Source organism: Protopterus annectens, chromosome 14.part0 (assembly GCF_019279795.1).
Source record: "Protopterus annectens isolate FY-2018-M chromosome 14.part0, PAN1.0, whole genome shotgun sequence".
NCBI classification, from domain to species: domain Eukaryota; kingdom Metazoa; phylum Chordata; order Ceratodontiformes; family Protopteridae; genus Protopterus; species Protopterus annectens.
Genome location: NC_056748.1, coordinates 867,980,807 through 868,001,116, shown reverse-complemented (window position 1 = coordinate 868,001,116; position 20,310 = coordinate 867,980,807). Strand labels below are relative to the sequence as shown.

Sequence of the window (20,310 nt, the reverse complement as noted above, 5' to 3'; positions counted from 1 at the left end):
TGTGGGTATCTTTGATGAATATTGATACTCCCCCTCCTTTTGTGGTTCGGTCCAAGTTTTGGGGCCGAAAAGCATGGTATGAGGTATAACCTGGTAGTGCTGGGGTGCTCTCGGGAGCCTTGAACCAGGTTTCTGTTACTGCACAGATATCGATGTTCTCCATGCTAAGGAGAGTTTTGAGTGCGTGCATCTTGAGGTTTAGACTTCTGGCGTTGAGTAGCATTACTCTTAGTTTCTTATCCTTTGTGATACCTATGGTGGTGGGTTTGTCTTTTGAGCCTTGCCTAAAAAAGGCACTTTGGGGGTAGCAAGAGCCTTTGCCAATATCCGAAAGCCCAGGGGTGACAGGTGCAAGCCGTCCCTAGCAAAGCATCGTGGCTTGTCGAGCATGTCATCCCAGGCTGACAGGCATTGGATCCCCTTTGAATGACACCAACACTTAAGCCAATTGTTGAAATTGATCATCTTGTCTTCATATTGTGGCATCATTCTTGGTGAGGGTAACATGCTACTCAAGCTTGTAATTGACAAAACCCAAACCACAAAATTCTCCGATGGATGTGGAGAAAACACTACCGAGGTAGTGGAACCTGGCAGTCACTCACAATTGCGGGTAAAATTGCGTAAATATTGCAAAAAATTACGAACTGGAGCAGTGAAAATATTCTTTCAAGATAATTCACTCGACAAAGACTCCGTGCTATTATCACCGTTTATTACAAGTATTACCTAGGTTTCGTCCGTCTCCACGGACTTCATCAGATTACATAAACTGTGATATGCAACCTGCTTATATGTCTTAGATCAACTGAATAATTAATACATCAATTAAGTTTAATTAAATTAATCAATCAATTTAATCCTGAGCGTACGCCTTTCATTTAAAAACACAAAAATGATTAAAAAAATGTATATATGTGTTGTATATGTAATACGTAATATAAATCTATATATAAAAAAGTTAAAATTCATTTAACATTGTCTTTACAATCCACTTTGAACAATATATAACTATGACAAATGTTAATTATATACCATATATAAAAATAAAATTTGTACTGTATAAAAAAAATGTGTATTAATGTTTTGTAATTGTGTGTATAAAACAAACAACGTTTAATATTACATGTATATGTATAATATGTTATAAAAATATATATATGTTGAAAAACATAAAGCATGTTGTCTGTGTGAGTGTGTACATCATTGGGTATATTGAATAGCCAGCATGCAAAATTAAATGTATAAAAAATATGAATATATAAATCCATTAATATGTGCATTTTTAAAAATATATGTATGCATTTTATTAAAAACTTTATAAAATAAAATAAAAAAGAATCTATATACGTATAAATATATACATTGTGTGCACATCCACAGAATATTGTTGAATAATGTATGTTATGTATGAATCTACTTATACTACCTTCAAGATTATATATGTTATCTTCCTTTAATGTTTTTTAATCTAAGAATGGGTTGAATACTACAACACTCGTTAATACCAGGCCAATTATATGCATTCAACTTAATCTGCATTTTTAATTCTTCTGCATCCAAATCATAGGTGGTAATCCTACCTTGTTGATCCTTAATAATTTGTGATGCCCCGAAAAATCTAAAGTAATGATTGGTATTCTGTGTAACGTGTCTTGCCAAAGCACTGGTACACTTAGATCTTTTGATGTCATTTAAATGCTCCTTAATTCTGTCTCTCATGTGTCTACTCGTCTTTCCTACATAAAACGCATCACATAGTTGACATAAAGCTATATAAACAACATTGGTGGAATAACAATTAAAGTGACTCCCTATTTTTATATTACAATGATTGACCCTAATGTTCTTACCAGTGATACAAATGTATGGGCATACAGAACACCTACCACACTTAAAATTACCCAATTTCTTGTTACATGCCACTTCCTTATTGTTAGTAGCCCTCTCAAATAATTCCTTGAATGATAGGTCTTTTTTAAAAATGTATGTAATATTGCCCTGAAACATTCTTCCCAGGTTATTGTCAATTACCATTAGTTGCCAATTTTTATTAATTATTTTCTTAATGTTATAAGAAATATCATTAAATGTTGTAATGTAAAATGGAATAGAATTTGAATCAAAGTTCGTATTTGGGTAGTGCTCAGTTGTCATGTTGTCTTCAGACATAAATCCACTAATAATAGCTTTATAAATACCTGTGTCCCTCTTGTTTTTAACTTCATTTAACACATTTTTACACAATTCCTCTGGGTATCCACGATTAATGAACAGAGACTTCATAAAATTTAATTCATCATAAAATTCGGAATTATTGCTCACCATTCTTGCAGCCCTGACCATCTGGCCCTTAACTATGGCCTTTTTCTGATGGTCAGGATGCCAACTTGCATAATGCAAGTACGAATTTGAAAAAGTAGACTTCCTAAATATGTTAGATTTCAATTTACCACTAATTCTGTCTACTGTGAGTCTAACATCCAAATATGTGATCGTATCTCTATTCATTTCATGTGTGAATCTCAAAAACCAAATACTACTATTAATGTACTCAATAAAGGCCTCTAATTCGTTTTGGTCCCCATCCCAAATGAAAAACAAATAGTCTAAAAATCTTGAATAAAATTTTACATGGGTATAATATTCGGTTTTAAACAAGTAGTTTAGTTCCCAAAAAGTCATAATAAAATTAGCAAACATGGGGGCACATGCTGCCCCCATCGCTACACCATTGACCTGTCTATAACAGTTCCCTTCGTAATATATATAATTATGCCTTAAAACAATATCCATAAGTTTGGTTAACAAATTTATTTTATCCTGGTCATATAATTTAGTTTCAAATAACTGTTCCTCTAACCATACCAAACCTATTTCATGCGGTATAACTGTAAATAGGTTATTAACGTCCATTGTTACAAAAATATAATTGTGATTAAATTTGAATGAGCTTAATTTACCTAAAAAATCCCATGAATCCTTAAGTACGTGGGTAAACTTGGTCATTCCCATTTTAAGGTAATGATCCAAGTACTGACTGATGAAATGTGTCTTATTTCTTTTTCCATCCACTATGGGTCTAAACTGTAGATTTTCTAATCCTTTGTGTATTTTAGGTATTCCAAAAATGCCACTCACCACTGGACATTCGTTGCTTAAAAATTTCCATTCCACTTCTGTTATTTCACCTTGGTATAACATATCATCTAATGCCATATCTATTCTTTTGTTGGCAATGTTAATTTCATTTAGGCTAACCTCCTCATATGAATCACCTAATAGCATCGAGGTCATGTATGTAATATAGTCATTCTTTTCCACTACAACCACACCCCTACCCTTATCGGGTTTCATAATTCTTATGTTATTAATACTAAGAATCTTGTATAAAATATCCTGTTCGTGGTTAGTCAAATTTGTATTCAAAGGTTTCTTGTAATTGGAATAAAACTGTCTCATTTCCGTTTCACATAATCTTTCAAACATCGCAACCTTATCGTTCATAGGTGGATTATATACACTAGGTTTAATTAGTGTGTTTCGTTGACCATTAATATTATAGTCAGTAGTATTCCCCTGAAATAAGATTTTTAAATTCACTTTACGTGAAAAAAGTTTTAAATCCAATATTGTGTTAACCAAATTCCCTTTTCTACAAGGTACATAGTTAAAACCCTTTGAAAATAAATTCACTGTGTCGGTATCAAAGGTAGTGGAAGTGTAGTTGTATAACTTGTAATCCCCTTTGCTGTTGGTAATAACTGTGGGGTTCTTAAATATTACATTGTCAACCAAGGTGAGTGTACATGCAGAAACATTGTCTCGTGATGAACAACCAACTAATGATTGAATTCTTAAGTTTTCACATAATAACTCATTGTTGTTGCTCGTCTGCAAATCGTGTGTTTCTAACATATTAGTACATACATTTAAGTGAAAACCCTGTTCAAAAGGAATTTCATAAACAGTCAAATCACACAAACTCTGGTCCTCAGTATTAATAGAGTTCAAAGGCAATGAACTGGTGTCCTTTGAGGAACTATTGTCATTGAAAAAGTTAACCAAAGAGTTAGCTTCCCCCATATCGAAGTTATCCAAAAAAGTCGTCATGTTCTCAACATTATTGTTTAACAGAGATCCAGAAACCAGTGCATAAGTGTGGTTACTTGTCGTGTTAAAATGTCTAACAGTCGTTTCAACATCAAGCGTACTTTGATTGGATAACATGAATGGTATGGTTGAGTTTGGACAAATACTGAATATCTGGTTACTTACAGTTTCGGTTGGACATATCGGTTCTGCCTCTGTGAGGTGAGGGACGCCAACGGCTACTTGCGCGCCCTCCACACGTTTTTTGAAACTGATGTTGTGTTTTCGCGTTTGTTAAATCTCTCTTCGGGCGTGCACCAGTATATCCCATGTCGTCTTCTTCGTAGGGTAAATGCTGGTTTCTAATCCTCTCCGAGCGTCTCACTACATCCTCTCCAAAGTCTTCCACTGAATGCTCCCGCACCGAATCTCCATGGTCGTCGCAGGAAGTGATGTCATCAAGTTCATCAAGATTACCGCCCCTCTTGCGCGTTTGACCATTTCCATGGTTACCTTCAATTCTTTTGGATTTAGGATATACATGCCCCAACTGATATATTTTTTCATCCCTTTGAATTTTCTTATTCTTTTTTTGATAAATGTTGTCACAGCTATGGTCAATGTCCTTGATGATGTTTACATAATTCATATAATATTGCTCAAATAGTAAATCTTGGCTTATACTCTGATTGAGAAGCTCCAATTCACTCAACAGGTCGTCGATCTTTTTAGAGTTATACCTAATCATAATTTCCATGAGCTCCATGAGCTTTCCATGAGGGTAAGATGCTACTCAAGGTCAGGGTCATACCGGCCTGGGCTACATGCTCAGAGAGCTCCTCTATGTCTCTTTTTATGTAGTCCAGGGAGGTACGTCTCAGGTCATTCACACCAGCATGGACAATGACTGAGTCATATTTGTACTTGCCTTGGAGTGACCTGAGTCCTTGTGTTATGTGGCGGATCCTAGCGCCCGACAGGCAGCTCACCGTAACCTTCTCCTTGTTCAGCCTGGTGAGCGGGACATCAGTGTGCCTGATGACAGAGTCACCTATTACAAGTGTATCAGGTGTGTTGTTTAGCCTTAAGGGCTGTGACTGTTCGGCACACTGGCTTTGTGAGCTATGTGTTGCACGTGTTTTGTTTTGGGGTAGTGGTTGCTTGGGTGTCTGCTTTGGAGGTCTCTGCTGCTTAGGCAGATTTTTATTTAGAGCCTCCGAGTATGTTTTTGTGTGTTTATGTGTTTGGTTTGTTGTCGTGGTAGGTCTATGTGAGACTGGAATTGTAGTGAGTGTGGTTTCCTTCTCCTCCTGACTGGTTACGCCTACTGAGTTGAGAGAGCTTAGCCTCCAGTTTGGCAATATGGTTGCATCTCTCACATGTGTTGGAATTTGTTGGGAGGAGGAGAGGGTTGTCTGTGTACATGAGGCAGTTGTAACATTGCCTCAAGATTCCCAGATTCACCAGCTGGACCGGAGAGGAGATTGATAACTGACCTTTGGACATGCTAGAATAGTATTGGGAATTCCTTTATAATTGAAAAAAAGGGCCAATGGGGAACAAGGCACTCAAGGGGAGTTTGTGAGGGTGTAGTGCTTTTAATTTTTTAGAGCTGACTTATATAATTGCTTTAGTGAGCAAGTGCCAGGTAACTTAAATGCAATGTGTTACAGGTAACTTAAATGCAAAAACGACAAACAGTCGTTGGGTGGCGTAAGCCAGGAAACCTTGTTGGCTAGGCTTACTTAGGCCCTTGGGCCAATAGCCTAGTACCTACCTATGAAGTGCTTGCAGGCAGATTCTATACGTATACTTTTCCCATATAGTCATGCCACTTTGACATTTAAACAACACTACGAAAATTCTATGTTTGCGCATAGCACATCTGCACACCAAACAGTGGCCTTGATGCACTTGTCACAGGTCTACCTTCTTGTAAAAGAACTGCTCCTAATACCTCTGACTTGCATTTATTTAGAAGATTGGGATCAGTATTACATCAAAATTTTTCCAAGATGGCACTGTGGATACTATGCTCTTTTAAAACTCTTTCCTCGGTCTACTGACCAACACCATACTGCTTCATGCTCTAGCAGCTTTCTGAATGGCACTATGACCTTAGACATGAGGGGATAAAAGTTTGATAGATAGTGTACCACTTCCCAGAAGAGCAACAAATGTTTGCATATTCTTGATTGTATGAGCCATTTTAACATCTGGTTGTACACTACTCTAAGTCAGTACATTTCATATATCCTTCCCTGATCCACTTCCAACAAAGTCTGCATCAACAGATGGGGAATTTTATGTTCACTCCTGGGGTGGCACCCATATCCCTTATGGACAGGGACAATCTGTAAAATACTCAGAGTCATAGGCACAAACCCACATGGTGTCATCGACAATCTGGCTTTGATGCATTTCAATCAATGTCACCTCATTCTATTTTTCCAGGATGTTTATCTAAGTTCCTAATTTATAGCACCTCACACTGTAATTTTACGAATAATGTTATCAAATCCTTCTACTATCTCAATTATGTTCTAAAACTTGTTGGAATACCACTGGTGCTGCCGAGATCCTAAAGGAATATGTATCTAACTGAAGGCAAATTAAGTGTACAAAGTTTGGAACGAGCTGAATTTAACTTGATCTGCCAAAATCCATAGTTTGCATCAAGCATAGTTGCAACCACTTCTTCAGTAGCTTGAATTTGATACACTCCTTCTTGATTCATGTGTTAACAGCTTGTATGTCAATACAAATGTTGACCCTGTCCAGTCTGACCACGGCTATCATACTTTTACTTCATTCTGAAGATCTGAAGATTCATTTCACTTGACTATTACTCTAGATGATTTCATACCTTAATATGGTCTTAGTTCTGATAGAGCTTAAATTACAGGACCTGCTACTAGCAAAATCTTTACATGGTTTCAGCCTACAACTATTCTAATCCTTCAAACATATAGGCATGTTTTTTAGTATCATAGTTATAAGATTTCAACTAGAGCAGCATGCCTTTATGGAATATCGCTTATATAGTGTGCCACAGTTTCTGCATTCTGTGATTTATTTTCTTTTATTTATTAGATTTTAATGAAGTGGTAATCACAGGCACAGTTTACTGCATTGCTCTGCTATGCAGGGTTGACTGATAGAATCCTGAGCACGCACTTTTTTGAGTTCTATACGTTCCCAAAGTATTTGAATGTTCTTGCACTACATTAGTATTAACATTGCTCAAACACCAAAGATACACATAAGCTCTAATGTTTTGAATTCCCTCCCATTCACTCTCGTAGCTCTGTATCTCAGCTAACTTCTGCACATCACCACTTTCTGGACTGTACATTGCATTTGTATTACTCACTGTGGCAGAAATTTCATTTCATATCAGGGCATCATGATCTCTTTCTCATGAGGCAAAACAGTCAAGCAACTTTAATCAATGTAGTTGGTTGTTTTAAATGAGTTTGTAAAGCAACAGTCTGAAACAAGACATTGTACACTTTTTTCTGATATAAAACAACCAAATCTGTGCCACATGCTTCATCTTGTACTCTGAAAAAGATAACAATAAATATGCATAAAATTAACTTGTTTTGTACTCTGCTAAACCACCACCATGTTTTCATTTCTACAGTCTTTGGCTTGAGGTGATGACTCCTCAACTCACAGATTTCTGAAGCTGCAGGAGAAACTCAGAAAAATAGAATTTGTGAATTCAGTGTTTTGAGATATATCTTACAGTTAAGTGTCCTTGAGAACAAACCAGAATGTATTCAATGCGCCATTTTCTTTATCTTAGAGAAGGAAAATACTGACGTATTTAAAACATTCGCTTTCAAACAGGAAAAGAAAGACACACAATGTATTGAAAAGTAAATTTCAGGCATACCTTGATCCTATGGAAGACGTTTCTTTTTTTTTTTTTTTTTACCAGAAATCAATGATCCAGGACAGTATTGATGCCTGTGTCAGTGACTTAAAGCACAGAGTTCTCTTATGGAAATTTAATAACTTGGCTGATTCTTGGATAAACAGCAGACCAACCCGTGTCCTAAGAAATGATCTGCTAAGGGACAAACTATTGGAAAAGCTAATTTAACATTAGAGAAAGTCACTGATGCATGTCATATAAATGAAATGTCAAGTGTGCAACTTAAAATCATTAGTGAAATGCATAAAACTGAGACTGAACATGAAAACAGTGTGAAAGTGAAGCACAGACATGACAATACAAACAAGTGAGGCAACAGCATAGTAGGCAAGATGGCAGCTGGTAATAAATGAGCAAGAAACCAGTATAGACAAGAAAGGGTAGAGTGCAGAGCAGAAAAATCCAGTCTGCACTCTTTTGAATAACAGCAATCATGTCACCAGATTATAATTAAAAAGGAAGAGAGTACAGCACCAAAATACTAATGCTGTTGAAATGAATGAGCAGAATAAAGTAAGAAATGGTACTGTAACATGCTAGATGGTTTGAATGTGCATGTCTTGCTCAGTCACGCACATTACATGTGCATCTGGCACAGAAGCAATAAATGGAAAATAGCATGACCAGAGTTATAACAAAAAAATTAGCATCAGAATCCTAAACAAGTTTACTACTTGCATCATGTCAACCGTACATACAAACATTAAGTTAACAAAACAGCTCAGGATAGCAAATGGAGACACACCAAAATGAGACAATAAAGATACCTTCACTTTAGATATTAACTTCAAACTAAGACTGAGACAAGGCCATGTGACTCACAACCCAGTCTACCGATTAAATTCCAGTACTCACATGTTATGCATGTGACAGTAAGGTTACCACAGATCCTACTCTTACCATCCATATTTTTAACGCAGTCATAAATTGGGGGTTGTGTCTAGGATTGACATTTAAAGAGAAGGTGTCAACCATTGTCCAGTCTTCTTATCACCAGTCAAGGAATGTTGCTGTATTGAGTACCTTATTCCATCAGAGGATTTGTATGTTGCTGCACTAGCCCTTAAATATTTCTCATGTTGGTCTTTCAATGACGCATACCTGGGGGTTTCCAAGCAAAAAACTTGACAGGTTCCAATGTATGCAGAACAAAACCGTGGTGCTCCTTACTGTGGCCACTAGATAAATTATATTACTGCAGTTATCCATTTACTGCTTTGTTTCCCTATTGGGTACTGAACTGATTTTAAAATGTCTGTATTGGTACTGAAAGTCCAACACGACCACTGTCCTGCCTAGATGAAGTAGCTGTTTATATCTTACAAGGTTTCTCATACATGCTACCTGGGCTCTTATTTATCCCCAGTATCAGGTTGGGGTCATACAAATTTAGATCTTTTTCCACCCACACTCTTGGCATGTGAGGAATTCACTATCAAGTCAAGACTTCTTTGCAAGTGTGACTGTATTCATTCAGAAGGTACCTTAAGAGGCATCCATTTCACAGGACATTATGGGCTCCCATTTAGACTTTCAGAATTTTAAGAACTTTGCATTAGAACTTACTAACTGCTTATTGGTTAACCACTGACCATTTTTTTTTACATGCAACATGTTTTATGTTATTTATGACATTTGTTGCACTGTGCCAAGATTAGAGGCATGTAAATAAAGACCGACTGAATGAACTGTGTTATAGAAAACAGAAACATCAAAGCCTTTGTAAAAACTCTGTCAGCACTGGGTAAATTGTTTGCTGCTAGACTGCATATTTCTAAAAAATGTATTTAAACAAAGACCCATTTATAAAATATAAAGCACAAGAAACTGAAAAAGGAATCAAATCTTCTCTAAGTGAAATTTGTACTTGATTACACCTTTTACCCTACCATTTCCAAAGTTTACACTGGATGAAGTGTAATCTTGTTTCTCTCATCTCCTTAATTTTCATCTCCCTGATCGCGGTTTCACATAGAAAAACACAACTAGCATGGATACTATTTTGTATGCCAGCAGTTATTCCATGTATGTAGGTTTTCACTTTTCTCAGAAGTTCTGCATCCATGCAGTTAGTATATTTAAGCAAGGTAACGGTGGGGAGGCAAAGGAGGGGAACCACTCACAAGGGGGGTGTGGGGGTCTGTATCTCCTACAAACAACACTTTATTTAGGGTTTTCACAGAACTGCTGCTTTGGCCAGTTTGTTAAATATGCTTGACAATGCAACCAACTTCAAGTCAAGAAAATGTAGGAAAGCTGTCTAACCTCCCTTTCTAGAAAATATACTGAAACACAACAAACTATCTCTTGAGTACTGACTTAAAAATCTACATATTAAAATGTTTTGTTCCTAACATTTTCAAACATTTTTTCATGCAGTAGTGATAGATTTTGATAATATTTGACAAGCAAAAGTATCTCAGTGTAAATGGCTCTGTACAGACCAAATGCCTGTTTGTGTCACGAAGTACCTTCAAATAATGAGTTAAAGATACTCTTACACACAATTATTCAGATTCTTTACTCACTGTATTAATGCACTTGGTAGACAAATAAAAAGGATACAGCTCCCACTAATCGAAACTCCGAATAATTTTCACATTTGAAGCTACAAAACCAATGGCAGCAGGAATCATTATGATATATAAACATACCTGTGAAAAAGAAAATGTCAGCTAATAAAACGTATATCCTATTTTTGCACACTTGCAAGTAACAATCACAGCTGATGCTTTGCACTACATGCTCTTCCTGTTACAAGTACAAATAAGTTCATACATAACATTCTGTTTATAATGCATATTTCATTTTTAGAGCTCCTGCATACTGTGTAAAGAAAATGAAAGTTATGTACTTACCATAATGATCAATCTGTGTTTTCTTTTCTTCTAGTTCATACTGTGGGTTATTAGATCTGACTTGGCTCTGAGACCAGCCAAATCCTAAAGACTTCAGCCCCAAGCTCTACCTCCTCTACACATAATCCCTCCCTCAGCTAGGATTACCTCAGATTGAGTCTGCCCCTTTCTGCAAAAGCTTCCATCACTTAATCCCAAAAGAAATCATTAAAGACCCCAACAAAGGAGGAAAACAAACCTCCCCAATTCAGTTGTCCCATGATGGAGAGACACCCCTGTAAGGCTGGGGCAGGAAGGGAAGGCTGAACCAGATGGAAAGTGACAACACAAATCTGTCATTATGGTAAGTACATAACTTGAACATCTAATGTTGTCTTCCATCTGGGTTCAGCTTTTGGGACAGTGTCTCCAGCCAAGTAAAACCCTAGGGATATCTTGCAAAAGGATATTGTATAATATGGTGGAAACAAAAGAGGCCCTAGATCATAAATGATTGTCCAGTTTTTAGTGAGACATTAATGTGTGAGGACCCACCCAAGCAGCTGCAGTACAAACATCCTCCAATGCATCTCTAGATAAAAAAGCTGTAAAAGTAGCCAAAGCTCTAGTGGAATGACCTTTCAGTTTATGATGCAAAGATTTTACACTTTCAAACTATACCCAAATGAAACACAATCAAATAGCCACTTGGACATAGTAACCCTTAAACACTGGTGCACCCAACGGGGTCTTAGAGAAAGAAAGAAATAACTGACTAGACTTCCTGAAAGATTTGGTTCTATCCAAATAAAACCTCATTTGCCTGTGGATGTCAAGACAATATATAGAACATATTCTCCTTTATTGGAAAATTAAGGAAAGAACACTGGCAAGTGAATGGTCCAACTCAAATTATTCTCCATTGCCACCTTTGAAAAGCAGGATCCATGCAGAGGGACACACTGTCTTTTTGAAAAAACAAATACAGAAGTACCAAGAAATAGGGCCAGCAGTTCTGACAGATGCTTGGTGGAAGTAACAGCCACCAAGAGTAAAGTTTTACAAGACAAGAACTTCCAAGTAGTGGAATTCTCAAACGGAGGTGCAGCAAGCAATTGAACCATAAAAGGCAAGACCCATGAGGAACAGAATCCCAGACCTGGGAAAGCAACAAAAAGGTTTCCTTGAGAAAGGGCTTGGAAATTTTAAGGGCTGCCAATGGTATATTACCCCTGCCAATGTTAAAACTAGAAATAGATGTCAATTGTACTTTAACAGTAAAATAACTGGATCTTGAGTGAAACAAGTCAACGAGAAAGCCCAGAATCATCTCCAAAGGAGCTGAAAAGGGATTCAGACCTTTTAGAGTTTTCCCAACAAGCAAAACAGTTCCACTTACTAGCATGTACTCTACGGGCAGACATTTTGTGATGAGAAGACAAAATATTTACCACTCTGTCTGAAATCTTGGGATCTCTGGCCTTGAGGAGAACTGGAAAAAAACGTGGTTAACCAGAGCATCTGTAGGTCTGGCAGATCCAGGCCCACTGGGTGAGAAATCATATCTAGAATGGGATTCCAGGACCCAAGGAGGGTACCTCAGAAGGGGCCACATCTTAGGAGGCCAAAAGGGAGCAATGAGATTTACAGTCACTCTGCAATGGGCCACGTTCTAGAGAAACTATATTATCAGCAGGGTCAAAGGATATGCATACAGGACACTTGGGGTCCATGCATAAGAAGAGCACCCCTGGGTGACTGCTTCTGAGAGGGGACCAAGGCATAATAGCTTCTGCATGTGGTGCTGTACAGGAACATGAACAGCTCATGATATGGAGTACCCCAATGCTGAAACATCTGAGCTGCAATCTTCAAATTCAGGGACCACTCATAAGGGAAAAGATTATTCCCGCTCAGACAGTCTACCAAAATGTTGGCTTTCCCCAGGATGTGCATTGCAACCAGAAACCACTGAAACAAAACTGCCCATTGCCAGACCCTCACAAAAGACCCTGACAAAAGGGTGTGAGAATAATTTCCTCCCTCTTTGTTGAGATACCAGACAGACATACTGTGGATCTGAATTGAAATCACACCCTTGGGAAGACCATCCTGAAAGGCCTGCGATGCAAGAAGAACCTCTGTCATCTCCTACATGTTGATGTGAAGATTGCCTAGGTCATGGTCTAGGTCCCCTGGATAGTACTCTCTTCAAAATGCACCCCTTACCCTAGAAGAGAGGTGTCGATCATGACCATGCTGGGGTGGGGGCCGAACGGTCTCCAGTGTACACCAAAGGAGACTTCAACCACCCCCAATCTGATCTCAACATGCATTTGTCAACCTAATGCAAAATTCCTTTGGATGCAGCAAGTAGGACCATTGCACCACAAGTGTTCATAGCAGAGCCTTAATGTGGTAGCTCACCAGTAGAACTACGCACATGGCAGCCACCAAGCTTGAGAACAAAGGACACCATAGGCTTTCTCTAAGACAGCAAGGACATGTCTTGACAATGAAGGGTAGATACTCTGGAAACTGGAAGTCTTGTAATTTGACAGACTGTGTCAAGTGGCAACTTATGAACTTTAGCATCTGAACTTTGCAGGGACTGAGCTTTTATAGTTGACAGTGATCTCTAAGGAACTGCACAGCTACAGTAAGATGTCTCCTCTGGCCATAAGTAAGGATGGTCTCGGGGAGGTGATTAGGAGCCAATCATCTGGATAAGGGAAGACCTGGAACCACTGCATCCTCAATCTGTCTTCCATGAGTGCCATGCAGACCAAAGGGCATCTCTCTGAACTAAAAAAGACTGGCTGCCAGCTGGAAGCACAGAAACCTCAAGGAATGCTTTATCTTTATATGATGGTAGGCATCCTTGAGGTTGACTAAACACATCTAGTCATCCATCCTCAAGAGAGACAGATTGGATTGCACAGTGACCACCTGGAACTGGTCTGTTTGACATATCTGTTTAACTTGCTCAAATACAAAACTGGACTAAGGAACTTGTTCTTTGGCATCAAGAAAGAAACTTAAATAGACGCCAGATCTGTGCTGGTCTGGTGGGACCTTGTAAATGACTCAGTTTAGCTTCTGAAATTTGATCTGCCATCCCTTCTTTGATGGGGGTGGCAATTCTGGAAGATATTTGAGATTTATGTTCAGAATTCCTAAAACTGGAACTGTATAACCTCTGGAAAAGACTCAACACCCATGAATTTGAGGTGATGGCTCTCCAAGCTTCTGGGTGTAGAGCCAAACAACCTCTTACTACTTCCAAAGTTGGAAAGTTGGGAAAATCATGATGATGAATGAAAGGGCCTCTGGGGCATCAACCATTGTGGTTACCCCCCTTGCCTTGGGGGAACTTTCAGAAGGAGCTTCCTTGAAAGGCTGCTGTGCTTTCCTAAGGAAAGATGCTTTTCTCCTTCTAGTTCTGACAGCAGATCCATTTGATGGTAGCAAAATGTACTCCAATGGCAGACAGTGTCTTTCCATTCTGCTAATTTCTGGTCAAATTGTCCTTAACCTTAGGCCCAAAAAGTGAACAGAAATCAAAATGGGCCCTAATAAAGAATGCCAGGAAGCAATGTGCAAAATTACACAACCTCATCCAAGTGTGGCAATGCTGGCACCAGTAGCGTGGAATGTGCCATCAGTCATGTTAGACAGCAGATGCACTGACACACTGGCAACAGACTGCAAAGTAGACAACTGGGTCTCCAGGGTCTTACAAGTCTCTGGAGTCTACTGTGTCTTAACTACTCATCACACTTCCGACACGATGTTATGCTGAAGTCTTGATAAGTGAGTGAGACAGTTTAATGCTCTGCAAATGTGGCTGAGGTGTAGGAGCACTTCCTTAACTGGTTCAATGCCTGAGACTCCCTATTCAGAGGATGAACCAATGAACTCTCTTCTGAGATGCTGTACTTAGCAGTCGCCACCACTACAATCTAGTGTGGGACGTTTACTCTAGTGTTACTGGCCACTGAGAGGGGGGCAAGAATCTTGCTTGGTTTCTTTGGAACTGGTTCCACCATATCAATCTCCTTCCACGTCCTCAGGGACATCAGATCAATAAGCCATCTGGAAAGGAACCACCCAAGATATGGATGGGTCCACCCCAAAGAATTCCAAAAATACAGACTTCTGTGGAGAGAGGGCTTTAGCAGTCCAACCTTCGCATTGGCAGAACAACTCCAAAAGATTGACAAAAGAAGCATCATCACAAAGGGATTTACGGGATCACTCTTCTTCATTGAGGTCAGTATCCTGAGTGAAGGATTATTCAGAAGATTCCAGGTGCTTCCTCTTGCACGACTTCTTGCCAGAGACCTCCTGCCCTGGTGCTGGTGTGTCCACAAGCACAGATATCAAAGAGGAAGGGATATCTGTTGCAGATGACCACTCCTTTCCCTAATTGGAAAATATCATCTCTACTACTTTGAAAGACAGATGCTGAAGCTGGCACTCTGGAGGCTGCACACCTAGAATCTAGAAATCCAAAAGATATACAAGACTCAGGAGCTGCTCCAGGCTGCCCTGACACTGAGATTGGAGCCTAGCTATCCAGAGCACAGGCAAGGAGTGGAAGGGATGACCCCAAAACTGGAATCATCTACCCTAACCTTCCTAAATTCCAAAGACCTCCAAGATGAAGTACACTTAATAGATACACTCAGCAACCCCAGATGCAGTCTTTGAAAACAACACCCACATCAACACATGTAGCCACATCAAATGGAGCCTCTACTTCTATGCCTATAAGGCAAGCTACCACACAATCCAACATTTTGGTCATTGGAGACACCACTGATGTCCATCTCACCAGGCTGAGTAGAGAGAAATTCATGGTCATTTGCTTATCAGGGCCAGGACCCACTACATTAGGCATACTCTCAGGTCACTGGACCACAAGTATCAGTATAAGTCAGTCATAGTACATGTGGGTTTAAATGACCTGAGACGTACCTTCCTAGACTATATAAAAAGAGACATCACTGAGCTGTCAGAACGTGTCCCAGGCTAGTATGAGTCTAGCACTAACAACATTTTATCTTCTCCAAGCATGGTGCCACAATATGAACAGGAGATGACTGACTAAGAATTGGACTAGTTTCTGGTGTCATTCCAAGGGGTGTAATATTTGTCAGAATGGAAGGAGATGGTCAACAGACCACTCTGCTTTGACAGGGATGGTCTGCTCCTTTCCCCACTAAGCCTTTGAATATTAGCTGACACATTGTCCTCTCCCACAATACGTTGTTTAGGCAATGGCAAACTGAAAGTATGTCTGACACAGCAAATCGAAACAAAGAAAATCTACATTCCCTCTGTTCGTTGTGCCTGCACAGCAATTAGCATGGATTTCTTTCCTGTGTGACCCCCCCCCAATTCGACCTGGGATTAACTGCATAAAGCAATTGCTACCATCTCCAGTGAAGCTGGCTATCTTAACTAAGTAAAACCTCTGGGAAGCAAGAACCTGACTCCCGCCAGCTTTTCTATTGTAATAGGCAAACTGCAATTTAGTTTTTATAAACTGTTGAGGCTTAAAGGTGTATACACAACAGTGAAGGGATCCAGCCAATTGCCATTAGATTGGGCTATAGTACCTTTAATCAGCCTTACACTCACACAGTGTTCCAGCCCCAAGCATTTACTTTTTAATTTGGTAAAGTTTTGCTTCTAATTTCATTATAGTTTCTATACTAATCACAACTCTCTCCATAACTGCCAAACAACCCTGTTTGCGTGCTTGCAGTGATAATTATTTAAAGTATTCCACAGCTACTCAGATCAGTCTTTTGTTAGATACTGATATTTTTAAGCTTATTCCTCACCTTACACTGATAGTTTTTCAGCCCTTCTCCCTGTGGGGGAGGGGTCCATAAGTTCCTGGTTAATCCTGTCCTGGCTGCTCTCTGCTCCATTCTCCCTGTCTGCTACTCCTACCCCACCCTCTGATTATCTTCATTAGTCAGCCCCCTCCTAGAGTGCCATCTTTAATCAAACTCTCTACTGCCTAACTCACATTCATTTCATCTTGTAGCTGTTGTACCTTCTCTACCCCTCTGTTCGTTCTGCCTGCACAGCAAGTAAGTTGAGTAGTATCACATGTATACTACAGCTAATATGCATTACTGTTAGCAGGCCCAGTGTTAGCATTTTGGGGGCCCACAGCAAATGTCAAGTTGGAAGCCCCCTAGGCACTTCCAGTATAAGCATCATCCTGCCAATGCCACACCTCTAAGAAACCTTTTAGTTTGTGCTGCAAACTTTTAGGAGTAGTACGCACAGACAGACCTTAGCTACAAGTACATTGCAAAAGGCCTATATATCACACTTTGTTGATCTGTCTAACAAAGGGACACTTACAATTACTGGCATTTAGTTGCAACAATGATACATTGCAACAACTCTACGTACAGGTCTGAACTTAAATGAAGTGATGACTAAGCCTACCATTTCAACATCCTTCGCACACCCTCCAGTTCCTCTCCTCTGATCCCCACCCCTGTTTGTGCTCCCCATACCATACACATTACTTTGTTCTTCCTTTTCTCACATTTTGCCTTACTCTCAGCTTTTTCAAGAAGCCATAACTTTCTATATTCTCTGAAGTGGATTTTAACTTTTTTTTTTTATTTTACACAACCTTTTCATCCAATAATGGCTTGAACAAAAAATATTAAGGAAAGAAATTCAATGTTGCTGTTCAGCTTTAGTTTTCTTTGCATCCTTTCAGCACTTCTTTCCTGACCAAGACAACACAGTAATAACCATTTAGGAAATAACTCAATTAAGCTGGTGCCCCCAATGCCATAGGGGTTATATATGTGCCCTGGGATGCATTTTACAGCATTTTTGCAGCATTTTACTCCATTGGTGACCTAAACAAAAATCATGAAAAAGAAAAAAATTTCAGTCTTATTTTTTCTTTCAAGGAAGACATAAGTTGTGCCCGAGGCTTTATGTTCAAAGCTGACAAAATAGTAGCTCACAATAAACTAACAAGCCAGTTGTGAAAATACATAGGTCTTATCTGGGCATACGGACTCCTTCCCTAACCCCCTACAAAAGACAGTCACTTCACTGCCTATACATCCCTTTGATGTTAGACTAGGATGAAAGTAGAGGTTTAAATTGCCTTAGCCATATATTTCAAGTGACTGCTGATATATGTTTACATAGCATGCTTCCTCACCCCAACCTTCAAAGTTAGCCCCATGTATATGTGCCTGATCTGTGATTGTGAGAATGATTTCAGTAATATATTCTAATGTGTTGCTCCTAGACAGTACTCCACCCCTACACAAGCTATAGTAACCTTCTTTTTACACCTTTGAGGTCTGTGAGACAAGTAAATAAACAATGACCATACTGTCCTCAGCTCAATCACAAGCTCTAATGACTTCATGTGCACACCTCTAAGGTTTGACTGTGATGAAAATTTTGTAATAACCACACAATCCCCAGATCCCCAGCAGCTTTCTGTACACACACATTTGAGCAGGGCTGGTTTTAGAATGGGTGTGGTTGAAATCATAGGCTATTATTAGCTTTCTCCTAAAAGGGTCATATCTCAGCATTGTTCAGGTTAAACAGCTCAATCAGAAAATTGATGCATTTTTTTGTCCTCATTTTTCTTCAACCAGCAATAGCTTTTGTGGGAGTCCCCACAGAGTCAAGGATGATTAAGGAAGCCCCCAGTATCCATTTATACAGTCTGTTGAGTAGGGGCCATCAGACTCCAAGAAGATCTAAGTATCTGAATGTTCTGTAATGTATCGTGTGTCTTACTTTTGAAATATAATTACTCGTTAAGTACATTTTTTACTGATACCCAGAAGAATAATGTCCGTGTCCTGGCATTATTGGGTAAATGCACATACAAAAATCAGTGAAATTTTTTACACACATACAAGCATAAGCCATAGCAGTCTTAGTTTTGTAGTTATTTCAGCAAATACCAATATATTGTACAACGCTGGTACTGCCACACCAGATCAGTGACTGCTGTTCAGCAGTTGTCAAATAGCAGCAGGGGTAAGTCACTTATTTACCTCACTGGGCAGTAATATATACCTGTCACTGTCCCTGATTTCACAGACCTTCCCTGATTTTGCTCATACATTTGCTTTCTCCTTTGCAAAAAGTTTGATTTGCTGGTAAATCATTCAGGATTACAAACAATCAATCCAGACATCTGATTGAGAGTTATATTGTCTGATGTTATGCTTGTATTTATAAAACTCCCTGAAAAAGAAAACCATCTCTGATGATCAGAAGTATCATCTCTTCTTACAATCCAAAATTTGCACCGATATAAGTCACTCTGGGCTGCTGATCTCTCTAGTGCATACCTTGCTCATGTTCATTATCAACTTCATCCTAACAGGGTCATATCACAGCCCTGTTCAGGTTAAAGAGCATAATTAAGAAATTAATAAATTTTTTCTTCCTCATTTTTCCCCAACCTGCAGCAGCTTTTGTGGGCCCACACACAGTCAAGGAAGGGGGCTCCCTGCAGCCATGGATACAGCAAGTGGATAAAATGTCCAACAGCAGGATTTAACTAAGCCATGAGCACTATGTCAGTGGTAAAATATTTAATAGAATTGATGCCTGTTACTTGAAAATGCCTGTTACTTGACAAAAACTGTTTCTACAACCAGAAATATGTTTGCATTTTAAGGTAAAAATAAGAGTTATTATCCATGTGGTTTATTAAGTATACAAGAATGGTATACTAGCTTTTGATGGTTTGACAGATGTAACAAAATATCAGGATAAGATAACTTGCTGTGGTTGGGGGCCCCCAGCAGCCACAGGGTTTGCTGGTGCCGGTTAGCTGCTGATTTATGTGGTTATCATTGTAACTACAGAGTTATTTGATGTTGCTGAGCTGTAACTGTTGTTCAGAACTCCTATATGTTTTGAGGGCTAGCTAATGTTCTTACTTACAAACTGCTTGTTTTTTTATCTTGTTTTATGAAGGTAGATCTTTAATTGTTGAATATCTGCTAGGCATCCTAACTGTTTTGCAGAGGTTATTCAGGTTCTGATTACATTTGTAAGCATTCCTATGGCATGCTACTGTACAGGCTGGACTTTACAATTGCTTTTATAGAAGGCTAAGTAAACACAGCTCATGTTACTGTTAGTTCATACTGAATAACATAACTCTGGAATTATTGTCCTAAAACAGCCATACTTTGCTTTGTGCATTATATTCTGTGTGTATTCACTGCTGAATTATACAGCTGTTATCACTGGACTTAGAGGCTGTAAGTTACTGCTGTTAGTCTGTGATTTTACAGAGCAGATACTGTATGCAATATAATCAATTTAATTATAATGTATGCAATATAATTAATTGTACTCTCCATCTCTATTCCTTGCATGCTCTCCACTTCACATTCTTGT

The 20,310-nt window shown here is 38.9% G+C and overlaps 1 protein-coding gene across 1 annotated transcript in view; it reads right to left on the bottom strand.

The window, feature by feature from the left end:
- Nucleotides 1-20,310, bottom strand: part of HECTD2 (HECT domain E3 ubiquitin protein ligase 2) — a 1,329,650-nt gene that overhangs the window by 385,746 nt on the left and 923,594 nt on the right. Inside the window, exon 14 of the mRNA XM_044056649.1 lies at nt 10,601-10,689. Within this exon, the coding sequence (XP_043912584.1) occupies nt 10,601-10,689 (89 nt within the window). The remainder of the gene's footprint in view (nt 1-10,600; nt 10,690-20,310) is intronic.